The sequence below is a fragment of the Varroa destructor genome, unplaced genomic scaffold (assembly GCF_002443255.2).
Source record: "Varroa destructor unplaced genomic scaffold, Vdes_3.0 BEIS01000003.1, whole genome shotgun sequence".
NCBI classification, from domain to species: Eukaryota; Metazoa; Arthropoda; class Arachnida; order Mesostigmata; family Varroidae; genus Varroa; species Varroa destructor.
Window position 1 is genome coordinate 44,829,814 of NW_019211456.1, and position 23,376 is coordinate 44,853,189.

The following is a 23,376-nucleotide window of genomic DNA, read 5'->3' on the forward strand; positions in this document are numbered from 1 at the left end:
ACTCGCATGTTGCTACCGCATGACGTAACCGTGTCGAGTTCCACTATGAGTTAAAAAAAAAAAAAATTATCAATTTTCGTCGATGAAGGCCGTGTAAAATGGTACGTAATATTGGTAGATATGTAGTAATCAATGGCTGTCCCCGTAAATTCGGCAATTTGTTTCGTTTGTTGAAGGAAAGTTAAAAAATATCGAGCAGCATTAAATGTGTTTCGCTTTTTGAAGGCCTTAGGCAATCTAATTTTCTTTTTTTGTATCTACTATACGTAGTGTAGGTAGATCTGTATGCTCCGTGTGTCACAGTCCATGCAGCGCTAGCGTAGAGGTGATATTGCATTGTAACTTAATCATGCGAAGCATTGCCGAGGTCCCTAGTGAGTCTCAGCTTGGTGCCTTTTGGCCATTCGATATATATCGCATCAAATGTGCAGAAGCCGCAGATACGTAAATGCTAGAATGGGGCAAATGTATAATGCAACAAAAAGCTGAAATGATGGACGGGCAAAGGGTATGGGGTACTAGGTGATTTGAAACTTCACACGATAATCCGGTTGGTGGAGGAGAAGCAGATATTTAAATTAGAAGCTTTGAAGCACCTCGTCTCTCATGTTATTTATAGGTCTTGGGGAACTTGTCTGAAGATTACCGCTCTGATGTATCCATCGGTCTTGTACAGGATGAATATGATAATAAGCATTTGAATGAAGCTATCAAGCTTTACTGCGCTTTGTGTCTATATGATGGTAGCCCGTAGGCGACCAAGTAAGCGGCGAGACGCTTGTGTGCATGATCAAAGGTGATTTATCACATTTGGCATCATCACCATTAATATGGTGCTAGAGATTCTACTCTTTCGAAAATTTTGCAATAAATTCAATTTCCCTAGGTATGTCCAGTTGAGCACAGACAGACGTCAAAAGATATGAAAATAGATCCTTAATCGACATTTTAGTGTGATAAAAATCATATTTAGAAGTTTGCGTATACTGATTTATTTATTCGGGTACAGCAAATGCTTAGAATGATTCAATTTATCTCAGATAAATGCGTTCATCCATCCGGCATATGCATTATTATATTAGGCCTTTTAAGTGCTCGCTTGTCGATGCGGATGGTATTCGCGTATTCTCTTGGCAAACTATTAAAGTTAGCTTCTCGTTGATTTTAAGATTGTACTTAAAGAGAGTGCGCTTTGCACCACTCGGAGCATAAAAAATCCAATAGGTTAAAGGCCTTCAAAGTAACTCTATGCACACGCCCTGCTAGGACATTGTATCTAGTCATCTTTTATCCAAATCAACCCGGCCACCCTAAGGACCGAATTCAGAGTATCAGAGACGTGATAGTGCGGTTTAATGGAACACGATGACGCTTTCACGAGACATATTACTAAAAAACGCGCATTTCAATCCATCTCTGCTGACGTTGTAGTTGGCCTACTCCTGTTTTTACTACTTATTTTTGTTATTATTATTATGCTAGAAACATGTTAATAATAGTATCGTGGCAATACTATTGGTTAGGTTAGGTTAGGTAGCACACATCGTACCGCAGAGTGTTACTATTTAAAGTGATTTTCTCGTTTTTGTAGCTTATACATTAAATTCGTTCAGTTTGTATTTTGTATTGTGAAAATGACCGTAACTATACATATCTGATACATTATTAAACTTTTATTACAGGTAAGTATGAGGACATCTATACTACAGGACCCGCTACAGGACCCATTACTGGTAAAGATTGCCCTACCAATATGAAATAGTCAGCCGAGAAATGCAGGTTAATATCGACACTACCATCACATCTAATCTGCATATTTTAAACAAAAGCGTATACCCGCTTTGAATTCCTAAAAAAATCAAAGTGCCCGAGTCATTCTTCCAAAAATGCAAAATACCATTATAAGGACTTTTATCATCATGTTTCAGCTAGTTTCTATTTAAGGACTAATCAACTTTCAAGCCGTCTATCCGTTGAGTGTTCACAGCGGCGTTGACCAAACCCAGCCTGTGGGCAACAGTACAAGATATCTATTGTACTGTAGCTGTGGTCGAAAAAATAGAAGTCACCTTAATCATTAGTTATTGAAATAGTATAAACATTCAACTCAGATTTAGCTCATTCTTAGAAAAAGTATTGAGCTTAACAAGATCACCAGCCACAGTAAATATTACAAGCAAAGGCGACATTTGTGACGAGATGTCACTAGGTTTCTAGGATTAATAATATTAGCGCTACTAGAAGATCCTAAAATAGGCCGGATGGTTTTGGCCCGCTTGGCAAGATTAGATACGAATGGCGAAAAGGAAGCGAGCCGATTTCCCTACATAATTCAAAAGTCGTGAGGTAGCGTACGTACACCTGCTGCATGTCTATCGTGTAAGTGCAAGTGCGAGCGGCTTCTCCGCAGCAGTAAGCTGACCTTTCGCTCTCGATACCTCACAAAGTCAGGGCGTGTTAAGCCAAAAAGAAACGAGTAGTCGAGACTACCCACGAACTCGATTGAAGGCCCCGCAGAATGCTTTCGGCCTTGCCGCTTGTCTGTACCTGTCGTCTCGTACAGGCAGTGACATGTGGAACACACGATTTTGCCGCTCGGGTTGTTCAGACGTCGCAGTACAAATTTTACTAGAAAGTGTGCCTAGTTATTGATCAGTAAGTGAATCAACGGGCGAGTACTCGCGGAAGGCGGTTGAAAGACATCTATATTATAACAAAATTATCATTTTGTTGGTGCCATGGCGAAAATGATTACGAAAAAAAAAATACTTGATTACTTCAAATAAAAATCATCGGCTACGGACAGGCTGACCTGTCATTGAAATATATAGCTTGAAACCAATATGTCAGCCTTCGAAGGCACAGCTTAAGACTCCAAACTAGACATGTGGGCCTATAATCATAAATGCATATTCCTTGCAGTGAAAAACTCAGGACGATGTGAGGGAACAGTTAAGTCGAATGGCGAATATATTGGCCATTGATATAGTTGCCTAGCTATTTTGACAAGATTTCAACTATGTATTAATATAGCTTTATATACATAGGCGCATATTTAAAGGCGTACTTCAAACAATACACAATATTATTATCGTAATTTGCACAGTGCTATAGCTGAAAGCTTGCGTTTTCATGGCATCCCTGTATCGCACTGTTTATTGAGATCGAACTAGATAAAGTTGCGGCAGACGACAAGACACTTTGGTCATTTCGCTGACCAGATCGCACAAAGGGATTTTTTTATCATTGCTGCTAAATGGTACTGGCTCACCAGGCGAGGTCACGCAGCTTCGAGTTCTCGTTGAGATAAATCTTGGACGAGTGTTAAAGCGTTCCCATTTTGGAACGCCAAAAACCAGGACTATCGTTCTGTAGGTGTTGCTAAGTGAAACTACATCCCAGCCAGCCGATATCGCTTGCACGCGTCAGATCTGTCGACCATTGATAGGAGCTTACGATGTGGAGAATGTGTTTCGTGACAAATGTTGCCAGTTGTGGCGCCCTTAAAGGGAGAACACGGCGGGCGGTCTGGCTAAAACGATCAGCTATTAACTGGAGGCACAAACCAAACATCAGATTGACCTCAATAACCAAATAGAATGCGGTGTTTTTTGTGTTATTTAAAATATCAACCGCCCAACTTCTTCTACTAAAGGTCTAAGCAGCAAAAAACAAACCAATGATACGTAGCAAACCGATTGGCAAGCCGCACTCACCCCTATGAAAGCCGCAACTAATTTGGACTGCTACGGATTTCAGTCTAAATCTACTAAGTCGATAGATACATACCAGCGAATGATAAGTCGCTTTTAATTGTAAGAGCTAGTACCTTACGATGATCGATAGTTAATTAAAGCTATCACTCATCCAAAACGCCTCTTATTGCTTTCTATAAGTAGGTGACACATAGGCCTTCGCAATCGGTAAATAACAGCAAATGTATAGAATCGTCAGATATAATCTGTTATCTTATCTAATCGGCCTGTTTATTACACAACCAGTCTTTAATTCTTCCTGCCATGCAAACTGCGCGATACGGGCGGATACGGGTGAATGTGTGTGTGTGTGTGTGTGTGTGTGCGTCTGGAGTTTTCATCGAACTAAGTATTAGCGAACGTTTGTCCTACCCGTTGTTATTATACTGCTTTTTTCCGCGCTCTCTCCCACTCAGCCTGTCGTTTCTGCCAGAAAGAATATTGAACAATGCCATGGTGCTAGCAGAAGCAGTCGCGCCTCTGCAATACGAAGCCTCTTCGTAGTGCCCCGTGATCATTGTCGATGTCGTTCTGTCACAAACGCAGCGACAAACCGCCGGCGGTGCTATGGACGTCGTCCGAACTTTTTTACGGAGACAACTTTAAAGGCAGCAACGCTTCGTGCCGAGCTGCCAGAAGCAAACTCAGTACAAGTCGCGCAGTCGTCCATTCCTCGATAGCGGCAATAGTCGTCGTGGCTGTGGTGACTGCACAATAGATCAATGCCGAAGCGTCTTCGCCTCGCGGTCTGTCTGCCAGCCCACCCGCTCGCTTGTCTCGGCAGCTGCTACCGCGGTCTGCGTGCCACCTACCTTTACCACCCACCGTCGTCGCCCCAGCCGCTACTACGAGTCGTTTGTACTGGTACTCGCTATGCAAACGAAAACCAGATGGCGTGCCATGGATCTCATCACTGATGGCAGGCACACGGGGTCTGTGATGGGGACGACCCCAGAGCAGACGATGCAATATAGATTTCCTTTGTCGTCATGCATATTGTTGTCTACTGCGGTATCGGCCAGCAACCAAAAGCGATACCGCTTATTATTCCCAGTCGATTTATTTGCTACATGTCAGTTTGTTTTTGACGGTGCAAAACAAGAAAGTCAGTGATGATGCAGGCCTACCGCTCAAAGTGATCTAAGTTACAATTTGTTTCGGGTAGACGAACTTTACAAATTTATCAAACAAGTTGTTCTATAGTCGATTGTTTCCATTTAATCTGTGTCAATAGCTCGTCACACCTATTATTACGGCGGCAAAATACGCATCCCTCTGGGTGCGCTGATCTGGTAACCATAAGTAACAAGTGTGCTATCACACTAATTCTACTCCCAATGTTAGCAAAAATTATTATTCAGATATTAATTATTTGGCAAATGAAAAATATGGCGAAGAGAAATTATAATTAAAGTACTTCATTTATCTGACGAGTAGAAAATAAGTTTTTGCTATTATACCTACGACTAGATGATTCCAACAATCTGCCCACATAAGATTAATAAATGGTAAAAAAAAAAAAGCGATTACTTGTTATTTTTAGGTAGATTACACATTTTAGCTATATAATAAAATCGATATCAATCGTACAATAGAAAACTTCTCCTTTGATTAAAAAGATTCACTTGACTTGTTACACTGGTTGGGTGTTTCAATAGTGTAGTATATATAACGCACACATATTTACTCATACACATTTAGTAAAAGTTACCAACTATTTAAGATCGTATTGTGTCGTGGCATCAGATTTATGGCCGGGAGTGTCATAAATAAGCGACCAATATGAGCAACACTATGAGCAAAAAAACAGTAGAGCTCATGATATATAGACTCTGTGATGTGGCTGGCAGACTGCTCAAGATACTTGAGTTTGATCATAATGTATCTCCCCAGAGATTTCACGTCCTCGCACTACGATAGACGCTATGTATATGCGTGTGTGAGAGTATGTCAAGTTCATATAACAGCGTACGGTCCATGGCCCCCACTTCAGTCAGTTAAAGACGGTTCTACCAGTGGCCTGTTTCGATACGAACCGAAGTTAGCTATACTCTATGAGCTGACAAAACATCGTCTTGAAGTATAACCGTACATTTAAGAGCTGCGTAGTACGCTGATTTTGAAATACGTTCAGTTCCTCGGGCTTAAGCGTTCGGAGCGGAAAATACCTATGAACACGTACACGCTAATGTTTGCTACCCGTGGCGTCTTTATGTACGGTACGGTTATCGGAACTTGGCTCACTTTCAATCGTGTAGCCTCCAGAATTTTTCTTCTCAGCACTATAGCCAAGAGGTCTCACTCTTCCTATATGCGAATGCATATACGTTAAACGAGGCAGATTGAAGCTCGTATGGCTTGCCTATGAAAACCGTGTCATTCTTTATTATATAAATAGTTTTATGATGTTGAAACGTATGGGGTAAGTTTTCGGTATGTGTACAGAGTACACGCGTTCAAACTGATCCGTCCGTAATCTGTTCAGAATAACATGTGCAGCTACGCTGTAATAGAGACATGCCGATAAGATCATCAATCATGTAGGAATCATGACTGAATTCATTGTCTGGAACCCGAAGCCAAGGAGATACCGTTTATATGCTTGTAGAGTTTGGCCTTAAAATAGGTGAATCGCGAGTAACGGATGGATACAAGCAGCATTATTACTATAGTTAGGAACAGAATTACCGAAAGGCCAATGATAAAAAACCATTATAATTATACAAGTTCTACAGGTGAGAATTTTGAGAAATGCAATGAAACAGGCAAAGCCGAAAGTGACTTTTCGCGTCATTCGCTAACTAGAACTTTTTCGATACTTCGCCTTCTACTAGCCTGATCCTATCTTATACGACAAATATACTGCGAAATTAGTGATTTATTCATATCTAACTTTTCGAAGCTAGGCTCGTTGTCGCCAGGCAGCCGAGAATTGTACGAGGATGTAACGAATGAAAACGGTAAGCCGAATTAAAGTTGGGTTGACAGTATGGCTATAATGAGCATAACGGTATCTGTGTATTCGCTCAAGTTTGAACGTAACAGCTTCGCGGCTTACTGCGAATACGATAAACTGTGATATGATACGCTTATGCCTTTAATCAAATATAATCCTGACCTTAAATACACTGCACGGCGGTGAGTCCTGTACGCATTCGTTCTACCTTCTTCATTATAGATAATTTCTAAAAATTCAAATGGTGAACTATGTAGATTTTGTTAGATGAACTGAATTTTGGTACCGCTACAGCAATGCGAAATTTTCTGAAAATATTTTTGCACTAAATTGCATTGGAAGAAAATTCGGAAACACACGTTTCAGGTCTGTCATGTTTTTCGACGACACAGAGTCAATCGAAGTTGGAGACGGCAAGAAGATACGGAGGGTCGTACAGTTTCACTGATCAAAGCCGTTATGTTAGAAGACGACAGAAAGGTGCTAAGCGAAGATGTTTCTCTTTCTCGTTGCGCGAAAAACGTGGAGTGTTTTTCGTTACCCGCCTGGAAGTGGGAAAGTCCATAGGATATGACTCAATTTGCCCTTAGGGCGGCTTAAACCAGTTCGCTTTAGGCTAGCGGGGCTTCTATTGGTCCCGCAGGCTTCTTCACATGCAAAACGATGTGGAGACGCCTAACTGGACAACGTGCTCGTCGCTTCTGAAGGTTATCGGGCTCTCACTGTCTCGTTCAACCTTTTAGCGCAGTGAACGAAGGCAGCAGGGCAAAAAACAGTGATCGGGAAGTGATAGAAGAGGGACAAGAGAAATAAAGCTTTGTCCTCCAGATTACTGCTTACCCTCGACGTGCTGACCAACTTGATAAATGATTCCGCGGAAGACTTTACTGTGCAGCCTTGCACCGTCTAGCCTAACGAACCCGGTCCAATCGTTCAAAGCTCGGAGTCGACGTGTTGAGGCTGTTCCTGCGACACTGAATTGTATCTTCGATTCTGTTTTACAGATGTCTAGACAAAACGACCCCGTCGTTGTCTCGACTACTGCCAACGTTGTGGGATTGCCCCCAGTGGAACAAGAGAGAAGGATAAGCAATGAAGTGGGAACACGCGCAAGCGTTAACGCGTGGTCGTCGACCTGCTCCAGTTCACATTCAGCAGCATTCGACATGGGAGTTGCTTGACGGGGCTATTTCCGCTTCGCAAATGAAGGGAAACGAGTAACACTAACAAAACAGCCGTGGTTTGTTTTTGTCACACCAACAAAGATTAAGGTTACTGTATGTTAGATAGCTGTACGTGTTGTTGATCGTAACTAACCTGCAACGGAACATCGATTTAATCTTCAATATAACAAGCAGCCTGAGGTCAAATACGATACGTAGTTGAGATATAGCATCTGGCTTGTAATGTAGCCTTTCGATGTGTCCTTTCCCATGTGTGCAAAAAGCCTGTAATTAATCATCGACAGTTTCATGGTGTATATCATTTGACCATTTATGGCATGAATCGTTTTGGACACACCCAGCTAAGAACAGGAAATAGTTTGAAGCAACTGCTGGACACCTTATCTGTAAGATCAAGGGTAAAGGGGTCAACAGGAAACGCATAGAAACTATAAGAATGCAGCGAGATCAATGGCTATACGGAAGTGCTCAAGGTGGCAAATAATATCCGCTTGCCACTAGTGTTAAGTTTGTTAGAAAGCGTCTTCGATCACGACCAAATGAAAAATAGGTCCATATGAGCTTCATGAGATAGTTATGAGCAGACAAACAAGCGGTTCGTTCCTGAGTGACAATAGGCCTGAGCATTGACATTTGGAATGAATTCTGTTCGAATAAATGTGGTCTGGCCATTTTGTCAGAAACTTTGTTGCAACTGGCTTTTTTTATTAGACTCAAAACTAGGGCCCAGTAGAGTGGTTAGACCAGATGTATGTGGTATCATGCTAGAGAAAAGTGGAGCCCCCACGCGGTGGGCAGAGCTCGCGCGAGAAATACCATCAGAAACATAAAACAAAATAACATAATAGCTTATTTCTAATAAAAGTGTGATTAATAATAATAATAATAATCCATTATGTGAGTTGACGAGAAGGGTTGTCGTCGGCTCGTGCCTGTCGATTCTTGCCTCTTATCTCTAGCGGCCACAGATCGTAAGAGCGAGTTTTTATGATGCGATAATATGTCCAACTATAAGCATAGCTGCAGTGGTACTAGCACGAATGGGCACTGGCCAAAAAAGAGACTAGACGTTATTGGACTAGTTTTCTCTTCAGCAAGCCAGAAATTGAGAGCTTTTTGTTTCTATTTATTAGTTATTGGCAACGCAATTCGCGGTCCATCATTGAAAAGGTGAACAAAATTTTCCTGTAGAGTTCTCTAACAGTGTTTCTGCCGTCGTATTGGTTTGATAGCAGAGGTTTGCACGGTACTACCTCACGGACTTCCCGCGCTTCATCAGTTGGTGGCAGGCGAAGCTCAGTGAACGTTAGGATAGTTTAACTATTGCGGCTGCCGTGAGTGTAGTGTCTCTGCGTCGGTGACCGAAACTGAGATTGCGTGATCCGGTAGCCAGCTGTAGTCTGATCCTCATTCTGACAAGGGTACCGCACATTGACACTTATAGCTTCACAAGAATGCACATATTTATATATCATTGTTGTTATGTGGGACAGACGCACAAAACGATTGTCAGTCGCCCGGTCGGTTTGGCTATGCGCCTCTTGCCTAAAGAACTGTTAGATATTGCTGGGCTGTTGTCATTGTGGTTGTAGTTGGCACGAGTTATGACGCTGAAGGGGTTTGCGGGGGCCAGCTGGGGGGGTCAAGAAGACAAATTTGATAAAGAGAGTTCGTTTTTCGGTTCCCTGTTAAAAGACGATAGACAGCACGTGCTGATGCTATTCCTATTGCCTGAGCTAGTAAATAAGTAAGCAGTAGCAGCTGCGTGCCGACTGACTGTTGCTGAAGACGGCGCGAGCTCTTCTACCCTCTAGCTTTTTGGCGCGGTGCTCCTTACAGTGGTGTCAGAATGAAAAATTGACCACCGCTTTTGTGCCTGCGTACATAACGTTCTTGAGGATGCACACATATAAGGGGTTCACAGACACAAATCTTCCATTCTTTCACGTCTATTGGATGTTGCTGTCATTATTAGTGTTGTTACTTTTCGTTTTGTCTGGGCACTGCCGTTGTTCACGATGCCACTGCTAAATAGAACGGGCACGGACTGACGGGACGCCCGAACGTTGGGACGCGCGCGGGACCTGGACACGACGGTGAACCAATGAATCCTGCGTGTTTTCTCCGCATGAAGTAACGTCATTATTGCTAAATTTCTCTATCAACTCTTCCATTAGAACGACGACAAAAACGGCAATAACCTGCATAAACAACAACTGATGACAAGCAACGGAATTGTACTGAGGACGCGAGGGAGCGGCAGCGGCGGCAACGATGCCGGCAGTTGCACCAAAAAGAAAGATGCAGTCGCCAAATTCGACATATTTCTATAATATAACTCTTCGAATCGTACCAGAAGAAACGTCGATACGAAAGATGCAAAACTAACAAATACCCTTTATCTCATACGCATTCTTACACACAGAGTGATAGACAAACGCGCACGGCCGCAGACAGACATATGCGGAGGGTGCGCTCTGTTTACCTGTCAATAAGTAGATATTATCCTGTCGTGAAAACAACCAGCGTTACCTTGTAACCTTCACATGTGTCAGTGATATAACAGCATCGACTGGACTATATCGTGGACATTTTCTATGTTGTATCATGTACTACCATACCTGGTTAACTGACCACTGTCCCTACGGTTAACTAAAACTAAATAGACTTATATATAGCAATTAACAGATGTTGTTTTTTTATTTATTCCAAGCGCCGCAAAGGGCAGAATGTGTTTACGTCACAAGCGCAGCTACGATACCAATAGCCATTAATATCTATCTGCCAGTTCGTTCGTAGTTTTCTCACTCGGAATTGCTAATTAGGAATCTGCTGATCTCGATTTAGTACATTTTTGTCTATCTGGCTATATCATCATTTTCTTTGTTGTTGTTCTTCTTATTGTTGGCGATTTTTTTTTGTTTTTTTCTATTTTCAGCCGCATTTTTATTAGTAACTCCATTTCGCACGATGCGTTTTCCGATATCGAAAGAAAAGCCATATTCGATTCGAGTGTTTGTTATAATCGGCCGTTCTATACTTTAATATCGTACGTTCTGCATACAGTTAGCTCTTATTATTTCAATCGTATGGATAGTGCTTTATCTTTATAAGCACCTATCAGCTGGGTGTTTTGGACAGTACGCTTATGCATCCCAATAGAGATTTTAAAGGACCTTCTGGCATGATAATAGTTGCGGTTAGTTAAGCTTCAATAGGAATACTTTTGACGGCCGAATACAGACGGTTATTTTTCCATTAGAAACAAGTTGTTGCAGAAAGCATTGTTAGCCGTTACCAAAAGGCCTTCCCCGATTCATTTCCGGGCCGATTTGGCCTACCATTCTGTCTTCGAGACTTCCGGCTTGCAGGCGCCGCTTGTAGAGCTCAGCCTTTACGGATTGGTAGTTGCTTGAGCCAGCACTCTTTTCACCGAGAACGTTGATCCAGCAGAAGAGTAGGCCCTGACCTTTTTTCTGTTCCGGAAAAAATTGGCCTAGCTATAAAAAGAGTAGATCTTCTTTACCGTAAGGAGCGAAAAATACTGGCTTAAAGTAGCTACCTCTGTTTGGTTTCTCGTTTTAGATGTGGCAACGTATGACGGGTAGAGTATGGCTGCAATAATAATGTCACTTCAGAGACGTTTTCGACTCTTTTTCATCATGTACTCATAGAAGGAGGTGCAAACTGTAGACGATCGTTTGGATTCGCTCCAAGGCTGATCGAAAAAAATAACGAAGACCTTTCTAGTTTGGTCGCCATCTTTCCACTGCTTTCTTTCTCAGTATGTCTTTTTCTGACTCTATTCTCTCACCATCTTTTGATAGAATTCTGCTCCAAAGCTCTGGGACTCCTTTCAGTACAGTGAGTGCGTGTACCGGAATGATCTTTCGCTTGGGTTTGTTGAGCCTATGCCCTGCATCGCATGTTCGCTGCGGCGCGGTCAGTCAGCGAGTACAGTGTGGTAACAGGGGAAAAAAAGGCGTACTCATAAATTTAGCGATGGTGAGGAGCTACGCGAAACTGCAGGAGCTTGATAGACGAAGTTAGTCGAGGGGCTTAGGAAGGAAGCTTGGGGGCTTTTGCAAAGATCGAATCAACAGAACCGACCCCCCAGGCTAGCCAAGCTGGCGGGTAGAACTTCGTTTGTTTGGTATGGAATAGAGCCCTCTCCACTCCCGCTATCATGTTCTTCCCTTTTTCCTGCTTCATTCTTTGATGTCAACTTTCAGAGCAGCATGGCATGACCCGATAAGTCTTATGGCTTGTACTCATGGCTCATTCCTTTGGACTGGAAAGGACGCTAAGGCAGCAGGTTGACATATAAGAAATGTGGGCGAGAAGAGACGTATCACGGCAGCAGGACGAACGACAAGGTCCAATAGCAAAAGGCATTAGCAGGACCGCACGAACGAAGTACCATAGTATTACATGTGTTCTGCGGCCATAGCGAAAGGATTGATTGGAGCCGGCGTTATTACCCTTCACTAGAAACGCATTGGCATGAGTGAACTCATGCCAACGCGTTTGAATCATTGAATGCAATGATCTGAAAGTACCTATGATACGACTCTGATCACATTTATGCCTTATTCGCGAAGCAGTTTAATGAAGATGATCTGCTCAGAGATATATCATTGCGATAGAATATACATTTATACATGTGATAACGTAATAATTCAAATTTTACTTTTGAAGCAGAAAAAGTACATAGCAGAGAGATCTAGTGTAAACAGCAGTTTATCTTCTGCAATAAGCATCTCCAACACAATGTTATAGCAGCGATGCATATTGTTTAACCGTCAGTCAGCTTGTTTGACCAAGTATCTAATAGCACCTACATATCCCCTAGGGCATTGCAACATGTATATGTTGGTTAATATATAACAACAGGTCAATATTATATATTGTTAATAATTGTAGGTATATTATTGATTTTTGTACGTTATTCTTGTTGTGGATTCCTAAAATTCTTATTCAGATCAATTGAGAGGATTTTGCATAAATATGACAGCGGCTAGCGTATTTATAATGAAGAAGAAGCGATAGACGCAGGTAAAAATATGTGGATAGAAATGGCTGACCTACCCCCTCTTAGATTCATTTATTAAAATCCACCAAATTAAGGTATAAAAATTATATGGCCCCGACACTGAAATCGAGTGGTCTGCGTTAGAGTCTCTTCGACCTTTGGCGAATTTGAGTCTCATCTGCATTAGTAGTTGTATACGTGGGAGGCATCCGTCCATGATTAACCATTGTTTTTTTCAAGTAACCCAACCCATATTTGATTGCAGATCAGTGGCGCTGCTGCCAACAATCGCCGTCCCATAATGATAAGAACGATGATAATAGTTAATTCAAATCTATGAGTAATAAATGAATAAACGTATCATTCATCTGTATACACTCGCTGCTCGTATGAAGGATTTCGATTGTGAAGTATCTGTTACTGTTTTCAGTTCTGACGTGGTTTAATAATGTTGCCTATATATATATATATGTATAAGAGTATTTTTTTCCCTGCCTCTTTATGCTGCTTAGGTCAATTTTAATTATGCACTGTTCATACAGTTGGTAAAAATTGATGTTTGTCTGTGGGGAGGACAGACAGAGTGAGCGTTGCCGGTCGGTCAGCCAGCCACTCTTATCGAAAGCGGTATATCTGTTTGTGCTTGTAGCGGTCAAGCGTCTAACATTTCTAAACTGTTGATCGCCGTTGCTGCTACAGCCGCTCCGTCACCATCTATGCAGCAGTCTGCCAAAGCCAGTTATATGCGTAAACCTATATAGTCGTGCGTCAGCGGCGGCAGAGTGTGAGTTCTGACTCAAGTCTGAGCAAGCTTGACGTGCCCCGTTAGAGCCGTACCATTGCCAGATACTATTAGTAGTAATTAGTTGTGAGCCGTATGGACACGGACAGTGATTAAGCCCAAAAAATGTATCGGCCTCTGTCTTTCTTAGACCAAACTGCAGTGGCCTGTAAACCTCTATAGCGCCAGGCTATTAGCGGAAGCACATTCGTTATTAAATAAAACCGGGTGGTGCAGATAGACGTCGGCGCTTGCCATTGAACGAGGGGGCCTTGTTGCCGTACGAGCAAACTGAGGAAACTTAAACGTAATGCTCTGCATATGGGTAGGCTTTGGGCTTTAAGCAATCATCAGGTGAAATGTTGAATAACTGCAAATTGAAATAAAGCGGATCCGGACGTAGTTATGGAGAGCTGAAAATAGTATTTGTGAAATGTCGACGGTTTGTTACGAATCCTTATACAATATTAAAGTGGGTTGCTCTCAGGGCACAATTAATATAATTTCCTAAAACCATTTTCACATGTTGAAAAGCAAAATTATTTATTTTCGTTTGCTTCCAGTTGATTACAAGGTAGATTGCAGTGAACAGCAGATTCGGATACGAGTGAACCTCGATGGACACAACTTCACAGATGTCTACCTCGAAAATCTTAAGGGCTATCCAGGTGAGTGAGACATGATTCTGAAGCATTTATATCTTACGAATTTTTAGCGTTGTACCAATAAAACGAGAACTTCATTATAATGAAGACTTGTTACGAACATTGGCAAAGAATCACGCTCCGCACCATTCTATTCTAACCAGCTGTGTGACGTACAGATGAACAAGCTTCATTGTCCGACTGGAACAATTTGGGTTTTTACTTGCCGGTAAGATTATGTTAAAATAATATCCGACATTTTTTTAGTTTATCGCCACCTATATCCTATTCAGAATGATCGACTAAAGTAGATTTAGAGCACCACTAGGCGCTTTTTTATTATGTATTATCAAATCAATTAATTGTAAACCCTGTTTGTATTCTGGCGATAGACAGGGCAATTACTTTAGTAATATTCGCTAATTTTCGAAGTTCACCATTTCTTATGCAATATTTTTCATCTACTCTGACACCCGGAAATTTATTAACAGCGTTATTCAACTTACAGCCTGTTCCTTCTCTAGCTATCTGCAAGTTCAGTTAAGCAAACCATAAGTGTCCTGTTTTGCGTGGGTATAGTGAGAGTTCCACTGCTAAGGTAGAGTTTGTGTATTAGATTTGTGGCTATATTTATAAAGCATTACGTTTTATATTATGCAGGTGCATGGAACCCGCTAAGGCGCTGTAGAAGCTTGATTGGATAGAATTGTAGTCGTCGACATTCCGACATTTTCACCGAAAACTGAACTCTATTTGAACTTATACTCTTGCCCTTACAAAGAGGTTGTTACAAAGTAGTTTCTTCTCACTTACGAGCAAGCATTTGCTAGAAAGTTTAGGCTACATTAGATGCTAATTTCCTCAGCAGTTCTTCCTTGGCCGTTTCGTACCGAACGTTTGTCACAGACAAACGTGCAATCGTATTTGCACGCATTCACGTGAACGTAATGCTCGCGCATGAGCAGCACGTTAAGAACGAGAGTGACTGAGGGGGGCGAATAACCGGCTATTCACGAAAGGAATATACCCTTTAGGAGTTACGAGTACGCCGCAGGGGCGCCGCTACGAGACAGGGCAAGACGGTGAATATAGCAGGACTTCCCATCCTAGCCTCCTTCCCAGGTTCATTGTGTGTCGGTATCTGTATAATGCTGCGGCAGGATTTAGGATTCTCAACGGGATCAATGGACAAAGAAGACACAAGGTCTAATGTTTATCCTAACATGTACAGTAGGTAAATATTTACCTTGCCCTTTGTGCACATATGCACCCAGAAATGGACGGAAGGAGGGAAAGCACAATTCCAACAACAAACATTGTTTGCTCACTGGGTTTATACATATGTATGCGTGTCTATCTATATTTCGGTGTTGGTTCCCATTTTGGCAACATCCGTTCCATTCGTTAGGAAAGGTTATTCCGTGGCTATAACCAACCGGATAGAGATTGGGAAATAGGCTCAAATTCTTCTCCACAATGTCGTTTTCATTTTATCTCTTCCTCTCTGATTCTGTAATCCCCAGAGAGCGGCGGCTGACTATTTGAAAACGCATATTGGCTGGACAGATGGGACTAAATGGTCCGTGTAACAGGCAACGAGTCGTACTAGATTTCTGCCAGTCTGTCAAGGATACGTGCCACAAGTGGTCTTTTTTTCCGGGTGGTGAAAAACAGAGCCCATCAGGTACCAGACACATCTGTGCTGTGTGCAGCTGCAGCACAAGATGTGCTGCCTTTGTAGCTTGAGCTGGTTGGGGCCCGTAGGACCACAAACAGAAGTTGACGTGGGTGGCTTATGGGAGACCCATTGCCACTCAGGAGTTAAGGCATGGGGTTTCTCGTGACTAGAAGGCAGACAGAGGGATGCAACCCGAGACACAAAGGCACTAGACGAAGCGATACGGGAGACACCAGACTATTATGCGGTGTGTGAATGAACCTTGACTGGGCTTGGAGGAATTGTGCATTGTCCAAACACTAAGCGATGGGTAAACGCAGCCATTGGCCACTGATTAACGATGATGGCGGACCAAATAATAACATTATGATTATTCACCGATTCATTGCAGAGAGACATTGTACATATTGTGAATATGCTGCTTTGGCTAGCCTAGCTTGAATGCATGAGAATTTGTATGGCCTATGGGATCGAAAACTCGGCGGGGGGCACAAGAAAGAGAACTGGAAAACTGGTCAGTGCGGTGCGATGTAACGAATTTTCATCAGTTCGTGTGTTTTCGTGTTTGTTATACGTATCTGCGCGATCATGGGTACAGCTATAAGCTTTGACGTTGTTTTGTTAATTGAAATGAAGCCTCGTTGACATATGACAACCGGAAAAGTGCCGGACCTGCGATGAAATCTTGTACGAAAACCTCGTGATTTATTCTAACGCGTGCCTGTACACCGACAATAAGAGCTGTGCATATGAAATTGTGTAGATTCAACTCCAGCAGATGCGTATCGAACATCGACACGTACACACCTGCATCGTAGGTGTGTGCGTGTCGATCAAGCGCGTAGTTTTATGTGTGACTGTTCATTTCAATACGGAGACATTATTGTAGTGCATTATGTAATATACCCGACACGCATGCAGACTTATTACAGTGTTAGCAAACCATCGTTTACTACAAGTACAGCTCCTGGAAATCTTTGAGCATCTATTTCATTTAGGAGAACAATTACCAGTTGCTGAAGCTAAAACGCAAATACTTTTACACATTTTTATTTTAGCTCTTCGGTTTTTGATGGCCAGGGCCACTCAAGACAGATTGGTTTATAGTAACTTTGACTTTTTAACTACAATGTTCTTATTTTTTTTTTTTCTATTTGTATCTGAACTCTTAGTTTTTATGTTGCGTTTCACGCAGCCAAGTCGAAGTAAAGGCTTCAGCCGTATACACTGTAGCCAACCACCTTTATTTATTACTAAGTGCATAATATGTAAATCACCATAGGAACGCGTATAGGAGTAGCTTTTAGCGTTGTCGGCCTAAGCAGGAGAGCAAACAATTATTTTTGGGACAACCATAGATTCAGAGTAATCGCTTGGTCGATTATGCAGTTCTTCTAACCCAAGTATGCCTCCTATTTAAATTATGACCGAAAAGGAATCAGTTGAATTGTCAACGATTAATAACCGATGTGACGAATCATCACTTGGGTGCCTTTCTTTTCCGTTACCGGCAGGGTAAACCCCTCATGTGATATAGTTTTTAGCATAGCACTATGCAATCTGGTTCTGTAATTCAGTTCCTTGTAGTAATGCAAGCCAATGCTCGTTCGTATGTATAATCGTATGATCATGTCGCCCGTGTGTCCTTGAATCTTAAGAGTATTAAGCCGCTGAAACTGAGACGCGTGATGTTAAAACAGCTGTGTTCGTATCCACATTGGGTAACGTGCGTCCGTGTTGGCGTTGTTGCTCATTGATATGTGCGTGACGCTTCAATCTATCTTTACGCTCTGTTGAGCCTATTCAACTGCGTAATGATGACGACGACAGTTGAAACAAACGAGCATCTCTTGCATCTACACACATTTACCCGTTTCTACCGTCATATTTCGTCCAATGACATCTAAATATCAACAATATTGTTCTGTACTGGTACTGCCTCAAAATTCGTTAACATGGCCGTCTAGTTCACCTATATAGTTCTGGGGGCATTTGTACACACACGCGCGTTCCTATAACTCTACTTGTTCAACTACATGTAAAGTATAAGACATGGAGTTATAGTGGCAATCGTTCTATTGTAGTTGGCCAGTAACCCTACAAAGACATCGGCTTCGCCAGCGCCGCCTGTCGTTCCCTCGATGGTACATACGATTGTCTATACTATCAACAATCCATGAGTCAACGCGGTGGGAGCCGCTACCGGGCAGGTGCACTGGTAACAACCCATTTTTCCTTAGCGAATGCCTCTAACAGCTTAGCCGTTTGTAAGTGCTTATGCTGTAAGCTCTGCCATTGCCTCTTCTTGCTTGTCTTCACAAACCAAGCATGACGTCATGAAGCACTGATTGCTGACAAACTTGTTATATACCGCAAGAAGTTTACGTCTGTTTCTCTCTCATACAAAGGACGGGTCTTTTCGTTTTGTGCATAAAACGAGATGGGGAAGCCTTTTCCTTCCTCATTACCCCAGGTGTCCCGCTAGGTCCCAAACGCAAAATGGCGTTTTGGGATGCGACGACAGTGTTACGAAAGTGGCCCGTATGACATGCAACCTTCCTGTCCAACCCGAATGCTGCTGCGATGTGTGTGACCTAGTAGTGTATGACCTCTGCGAATGCTCATTGAGTGGCCCGTGTAGACTGCTTTGCATTGGATTATAACGCGTTTACCTCTCTAACAAAACCGACCAAAAAACCCTTAGCTGGCTCAATAACCTATGGGTATTCAATCACATAATGTTGATACGAAAGTGCTAGATGTACCTATTGTAATTAAATGGTCAGATCGTATCGGACGTAAACCTCGAACGAGTAATTTTCTACTGTCATATTTCGTCTAATGACATCTAAATATCAACGATATTGTTCTGTGTTGGTACTGCCTCGAAATTCTTTGAGATGGCCGTCTAGTTTTCCTATATAGTTCTGCTACCGTAAGCACAAATTAGAATAATTTAGGTTAGGTCCTATATATGGTACGTCAGAGAATTGTGTCGATAAGGGTGCAGTACAAAAATGGCGAAGCGGGCTTATAATAGGTAACGATAACCTGGATGCTAATTATTTCTGTGCCGACTGCTTTGATGCAGCATAAGAACTACCTAAGAGTACCAAATGTTAACTTTCAACCGAGTTTGAAGTATTTTTTTATTTTTCGTTAAACAACATGACTGGTAAGTTGAGATAGTGTCCGTTTACCAGAACTTTACGTAACATATTTCTTATATTAGCTCCTCAAAAAGCGGTTTTGAATTGCTCTACGCGTCAGTTGAGGTTTACTGCTGAAGTTATAGAGGAGACAGCACTTGCATCAGCAATAATATTTCTAGGATTATTAATGAAAAAATTGAAAATATTTCCTATCAGTTTCCGATTTTTTCTGTGTTAATATTGCATTTAATTACACGCCAATCACCTCATTGGTTACTGAAATTTTACTCTATAGTTTTCGTTCGCTTCCTCGTTTTTATATATATACATATATATATACATACATATATATATATATATGTATATAGGATTGCAACGCTTACGACAAATGCTGTTATAGCGTTAAATAGTTTACGTCACCTGTTCGTTTTCCTGCTTTTGCTTTTGTTGTAAATTGTTATGTCCGAGATATTGATCAACATGAGATACGGTGGTAACGGGCGATTGTTACCAGCAGAGCACCACCGTAAATTGTCTGTAACTACAACCATTTACATCTGGTTGTTGTTTTTGTTATTATCGGTAATGGTGTTTCTGTTGCTTTGAGGCGCCTTCCATCTTTCTTCTACCCCTTCTATTCATAACGGTGCCTGTACGTGTGCGTGTGGTGCTGATAGCCGCCAATATATATACGGTGTTGCACTTCCCTTTTGGACCGTTATAGCCGTTCTCATTCGGTATCTATCTGTCTCTCTTTGCTAGTATTGTTAGTGCAACAACAGTCACTATTATCATTTCTGCTACCATTGCTATCGCCGTTGTTATAGTCGTTACGTTACTTTGGTACCTAGTTTCATTTGTTCCCTCCTAGCCGGCTCCAGCTGGCGACTCTGTTGCAAAAAAAAAAAAAAAAAAACGTCTAAAATTTAGTTTCATTTTTAGGCACTATAAGATTTTTACCCGCAGATCCTCAGAATTTGCTACGTATTCTCTCTTTTTGTTACGAATATTGGAATTACTACTGTTATTAGCGATTTGTATTGCAAAGTTCGTTTATTTTGCTGATATTCAATGGATATCAATAAAATAGAAGTACTAATTACGAATGAAGGTCAAAGGGGCTGGCGTAAAAAGTGTGCTAATCTTAGATAAGACTGGATAAATTTTTCTTATTATTGTTATTGGTGTGTGCCGACATTATCGGATACGTTCCAGGTTGTGTGCCCAACTACACGAACAATCGGCAGGCGGCAGTTTTCGACGTCCCGATCCGTGGTGACTTCAGATGCGGAGTCGGAAAGATGACCAACAAAATAACTGTAAGTTCACTTTAACTTACTTTCGCAAGCCAATACGTATTGTAAGAGTATGCAAAGCTTCCACTACGGCACAATTGAGCTAAACTAGAGCATAACTATATATTTCACAATGTTCACTACATGATGATGCTTGGCGCCATTGGTTTTACTTATCATTTACGTACACTAGTGTATGTATATAGGGAAACCGACGAGGTGCACTCATTGTCTATATGCCCCACTACCCTGCTTGCCTCTCGCCAATTCAGTATCGGATGTGATTCTATCTCAAGAAACGCGTCGGCAAATAGTCGCTAATTAAATTTTTCTACCTCTAAATTAATGCATTATCTCATTGTGTTTCGACTTCGAGGGGTGTTGTAGTTCCAAACGTGACCTTCCTATTAGCTTCGTTGCTCTATTCGTAAATACCGATTCAGCCATAGAAATTGAGGCTTTATCTAAGTAACGTACCTTTGGTTCTTTTACTTTAAATTACGCATAGAATGTTTTCACAGTTTTGCCACATATCAGATTCCTGTACTTGGTTCAAGGGCTGTTCTTGAGCTTGAAAGTTTCTGGCAGGTGTCACGCTTTCGGAAAACGAAAGACCTAAGTAGATATTAACATAATGTTACGATTATTTCTCTATATTCGGTCTGATTTCAATGAGCTTGTCCTAATATATCCATTTATGAATGGGCTATCATCTGCATGCAAAACTCATTGTGATTATTAGCAGGATACGTTCCCGAAAGCCTCTTGCTTTTTTTCTACAACGTGAAAGCTGGTGGACTAAATGGATATCTCGACAATGTAACCTGTTACATTTCCTAAACTCTGTGTTTATTGTGTAACGTATTCCTATAGGGATCAGTGTTTGTTGACTGATTAATATAGGAAAATCTCATTTCCTCCAGCCTGGCTTTTACAGTTCTAGTTTTGATTAGGATTTTGTATTGTTGAGTAGGGATGTTTATTTCTATTTTGTTGAACAATGACTGGAAAATAAGTATAAGGGAGGAGTTCCGCGCTCCGCTGACCATGAATCCTGCTGGCAGAGACAATGCATAATGCGGATATAAATTGGCTTCTGAAATATGGGTGAAAGACAATCGGGTAAAACATGCTACAAACGCTTTGTAGTTATTTCCTCGCAAGTAATAGGACTGCAGGTCTTGTACAAATGTCCTGCAATTGTTACATCTGAGTCGGGATGATGTGTTGTCTCTACATATGTTTGACCGAACTACACAGCACTGGACCACAACTATGACTATCGGCTGGGGGTCCAGAAAGCACGAAAACGTTTTCTTACTTGCGTTTGTGGGGTCTTCGTTGTGGAAAGGAGATGCACAACTTAGAGGAGAAAATAATGGCGTTGAGCGGAAAGGAGCGAAGCAGACAGGTCACCAGACTTGTATGCACTGCTGATAACCGGTATATATATATATATATTTGGGACCGATTTTGTACACATTTCTTGCTTATTGCTCCTTCAGTGCTCTCTCTTTTTAGAGTTTGACCTCAAACGGCGCATATGTTATAGCAGGAAGGTCATCGAAAGCCGAGATCCTCTATATGAAGCTACCTAAAGCTAGAACAAAAAACTAAGCCTCATTGTATAGTTATGTACAGAATATCCAGATCTTTTATTTGCAGTGTATATATATATATATACATACTGCAAATAAAAGCCGTATATATATATATATATATATATACGCGTCTTTGACATAAGCAAATGGTTGCTTAGATGGGCCAGGAATAACTGCTTTGACATTAACGGAAAGCTAGTCAGTACTCCTATGGCTTTATAAGGTGACAAATATCGAGATTACACCTATGCTTTCCCGCGTTCACGCCTGTTTGGCAGAGCCTTTCATTCTATGTGATGTCTAGTTGCTCTTAGGTGTCTCGAATATCCTGTCAGTCTATTCATTTATGCAGCCTTAGTTACCAATTGTGGCTTCACGCTTTTTACTGGTAAATGGACCAAATTGGCTAAATTTAATTAAGATTATTTATAGCGAGTCGTTGATACAAACTTTTTTTTAATATTTATTGCAGGGCTTAAAGACATACTTTCATCGCATCGTGCTTGAAGAAGAGCAGCATCAGCTAAACAGTAGCGATGAAGATGCCGTAACTGTAGGCAGTAAATCGCGGCAAACTATCTTCTTTAAATGCCAGCTTGCCGACCGGAGGCGGTTATTTCTCAATAGGGCCAAAAGGGCTGCCAGTTCGCAGTTCCCCTTTGAGCTTGTTGAGCCTGAGTAAGTGTTTTCTGCCTATATCTATACTGTTAGATATTTTACATATTAACTATAAGTCTGTTTTACATATTGACTATAAATTATTAAGGGCAAGTTAAAACGAATATGTGAGTGTCTGGTTAAAGAAATTCGAGTAACAGATTTATCAAGAGACGCTTTGCCTGTTAATTTCAACACCTCTTATATCTTAAACTACCTATGACAAACAACCATATATGTTTCACAATGAACATTGTGTAAAGAGTTGTTATATTATGTATTCACTGCCTGATAGATATAGCTTATATCGTGTAAACGATGTAATCTGCTAATCAGTAGCAGTTATATAGCCAGATTTTGCCTGAAATAGTACCAATAGGGCTGTACACCAGTTCTAGTCTAGCATTACGTAAGTGTACTGTTTGTTACGTTTAATAATTCATAAATGGTGGAGCCGAGTACTAGAATAAAATAGGACTGATTCTATATAGTCCTCTACATAAAAAATTATTCCCGATTTCCAGATATGTTTAATATTTTTCGTCGGTCATCGACCTAAGGTTGCACATAAGCTATCCTATTTTTTTCTTGATGTTTATCTGTCAGACAAAATGGAATGGAGTTCTACAGCACTCGTTAGA

General features: G+C 41.4%; 1 protein-coding gene across 13 annotated transcripts in view; it reads left to right on the forward strand.

The window, feature by feature from the left end:
- The window catches only part of LOC111246189 (uncharacterized), a 132,944-nt gene that overhangs the window by 95,480 nt on the left and 14,088 nt on the right, over window positions 1–23,376 (forward strand). For 10 of the 13 annotated variants that reach the window (XM_086985579.1, XM_086985578.1, XM_086985580.1 and 7 more), the window contains 4 exons: window positions 1,683–1,733; window positions 14,272–14,376; window positions 20,398–20,501; window positions 22,551–22,756. In XM_086985579.1, the coding sequence (XP_086841705.1) occupies window positions 1,683–1,733; window positions 14,272–14,376; window positions 20,398–20,501; window positions 22,551–22,756 (466 nt within the window). Of the gene's footprint in view, window positions 1–1,682; window positions 1,734–12,210; window positions 12,272–14,271; window positions 14,377–20,397; window positions 20,502–22,550; window positions 22,757–23,376 lie in introns of those variants that run through there. The other 3 variants (XM_086985584.1, XM_022795395.2, XM_086985582.1) reach the window with 3 other exon arrangements.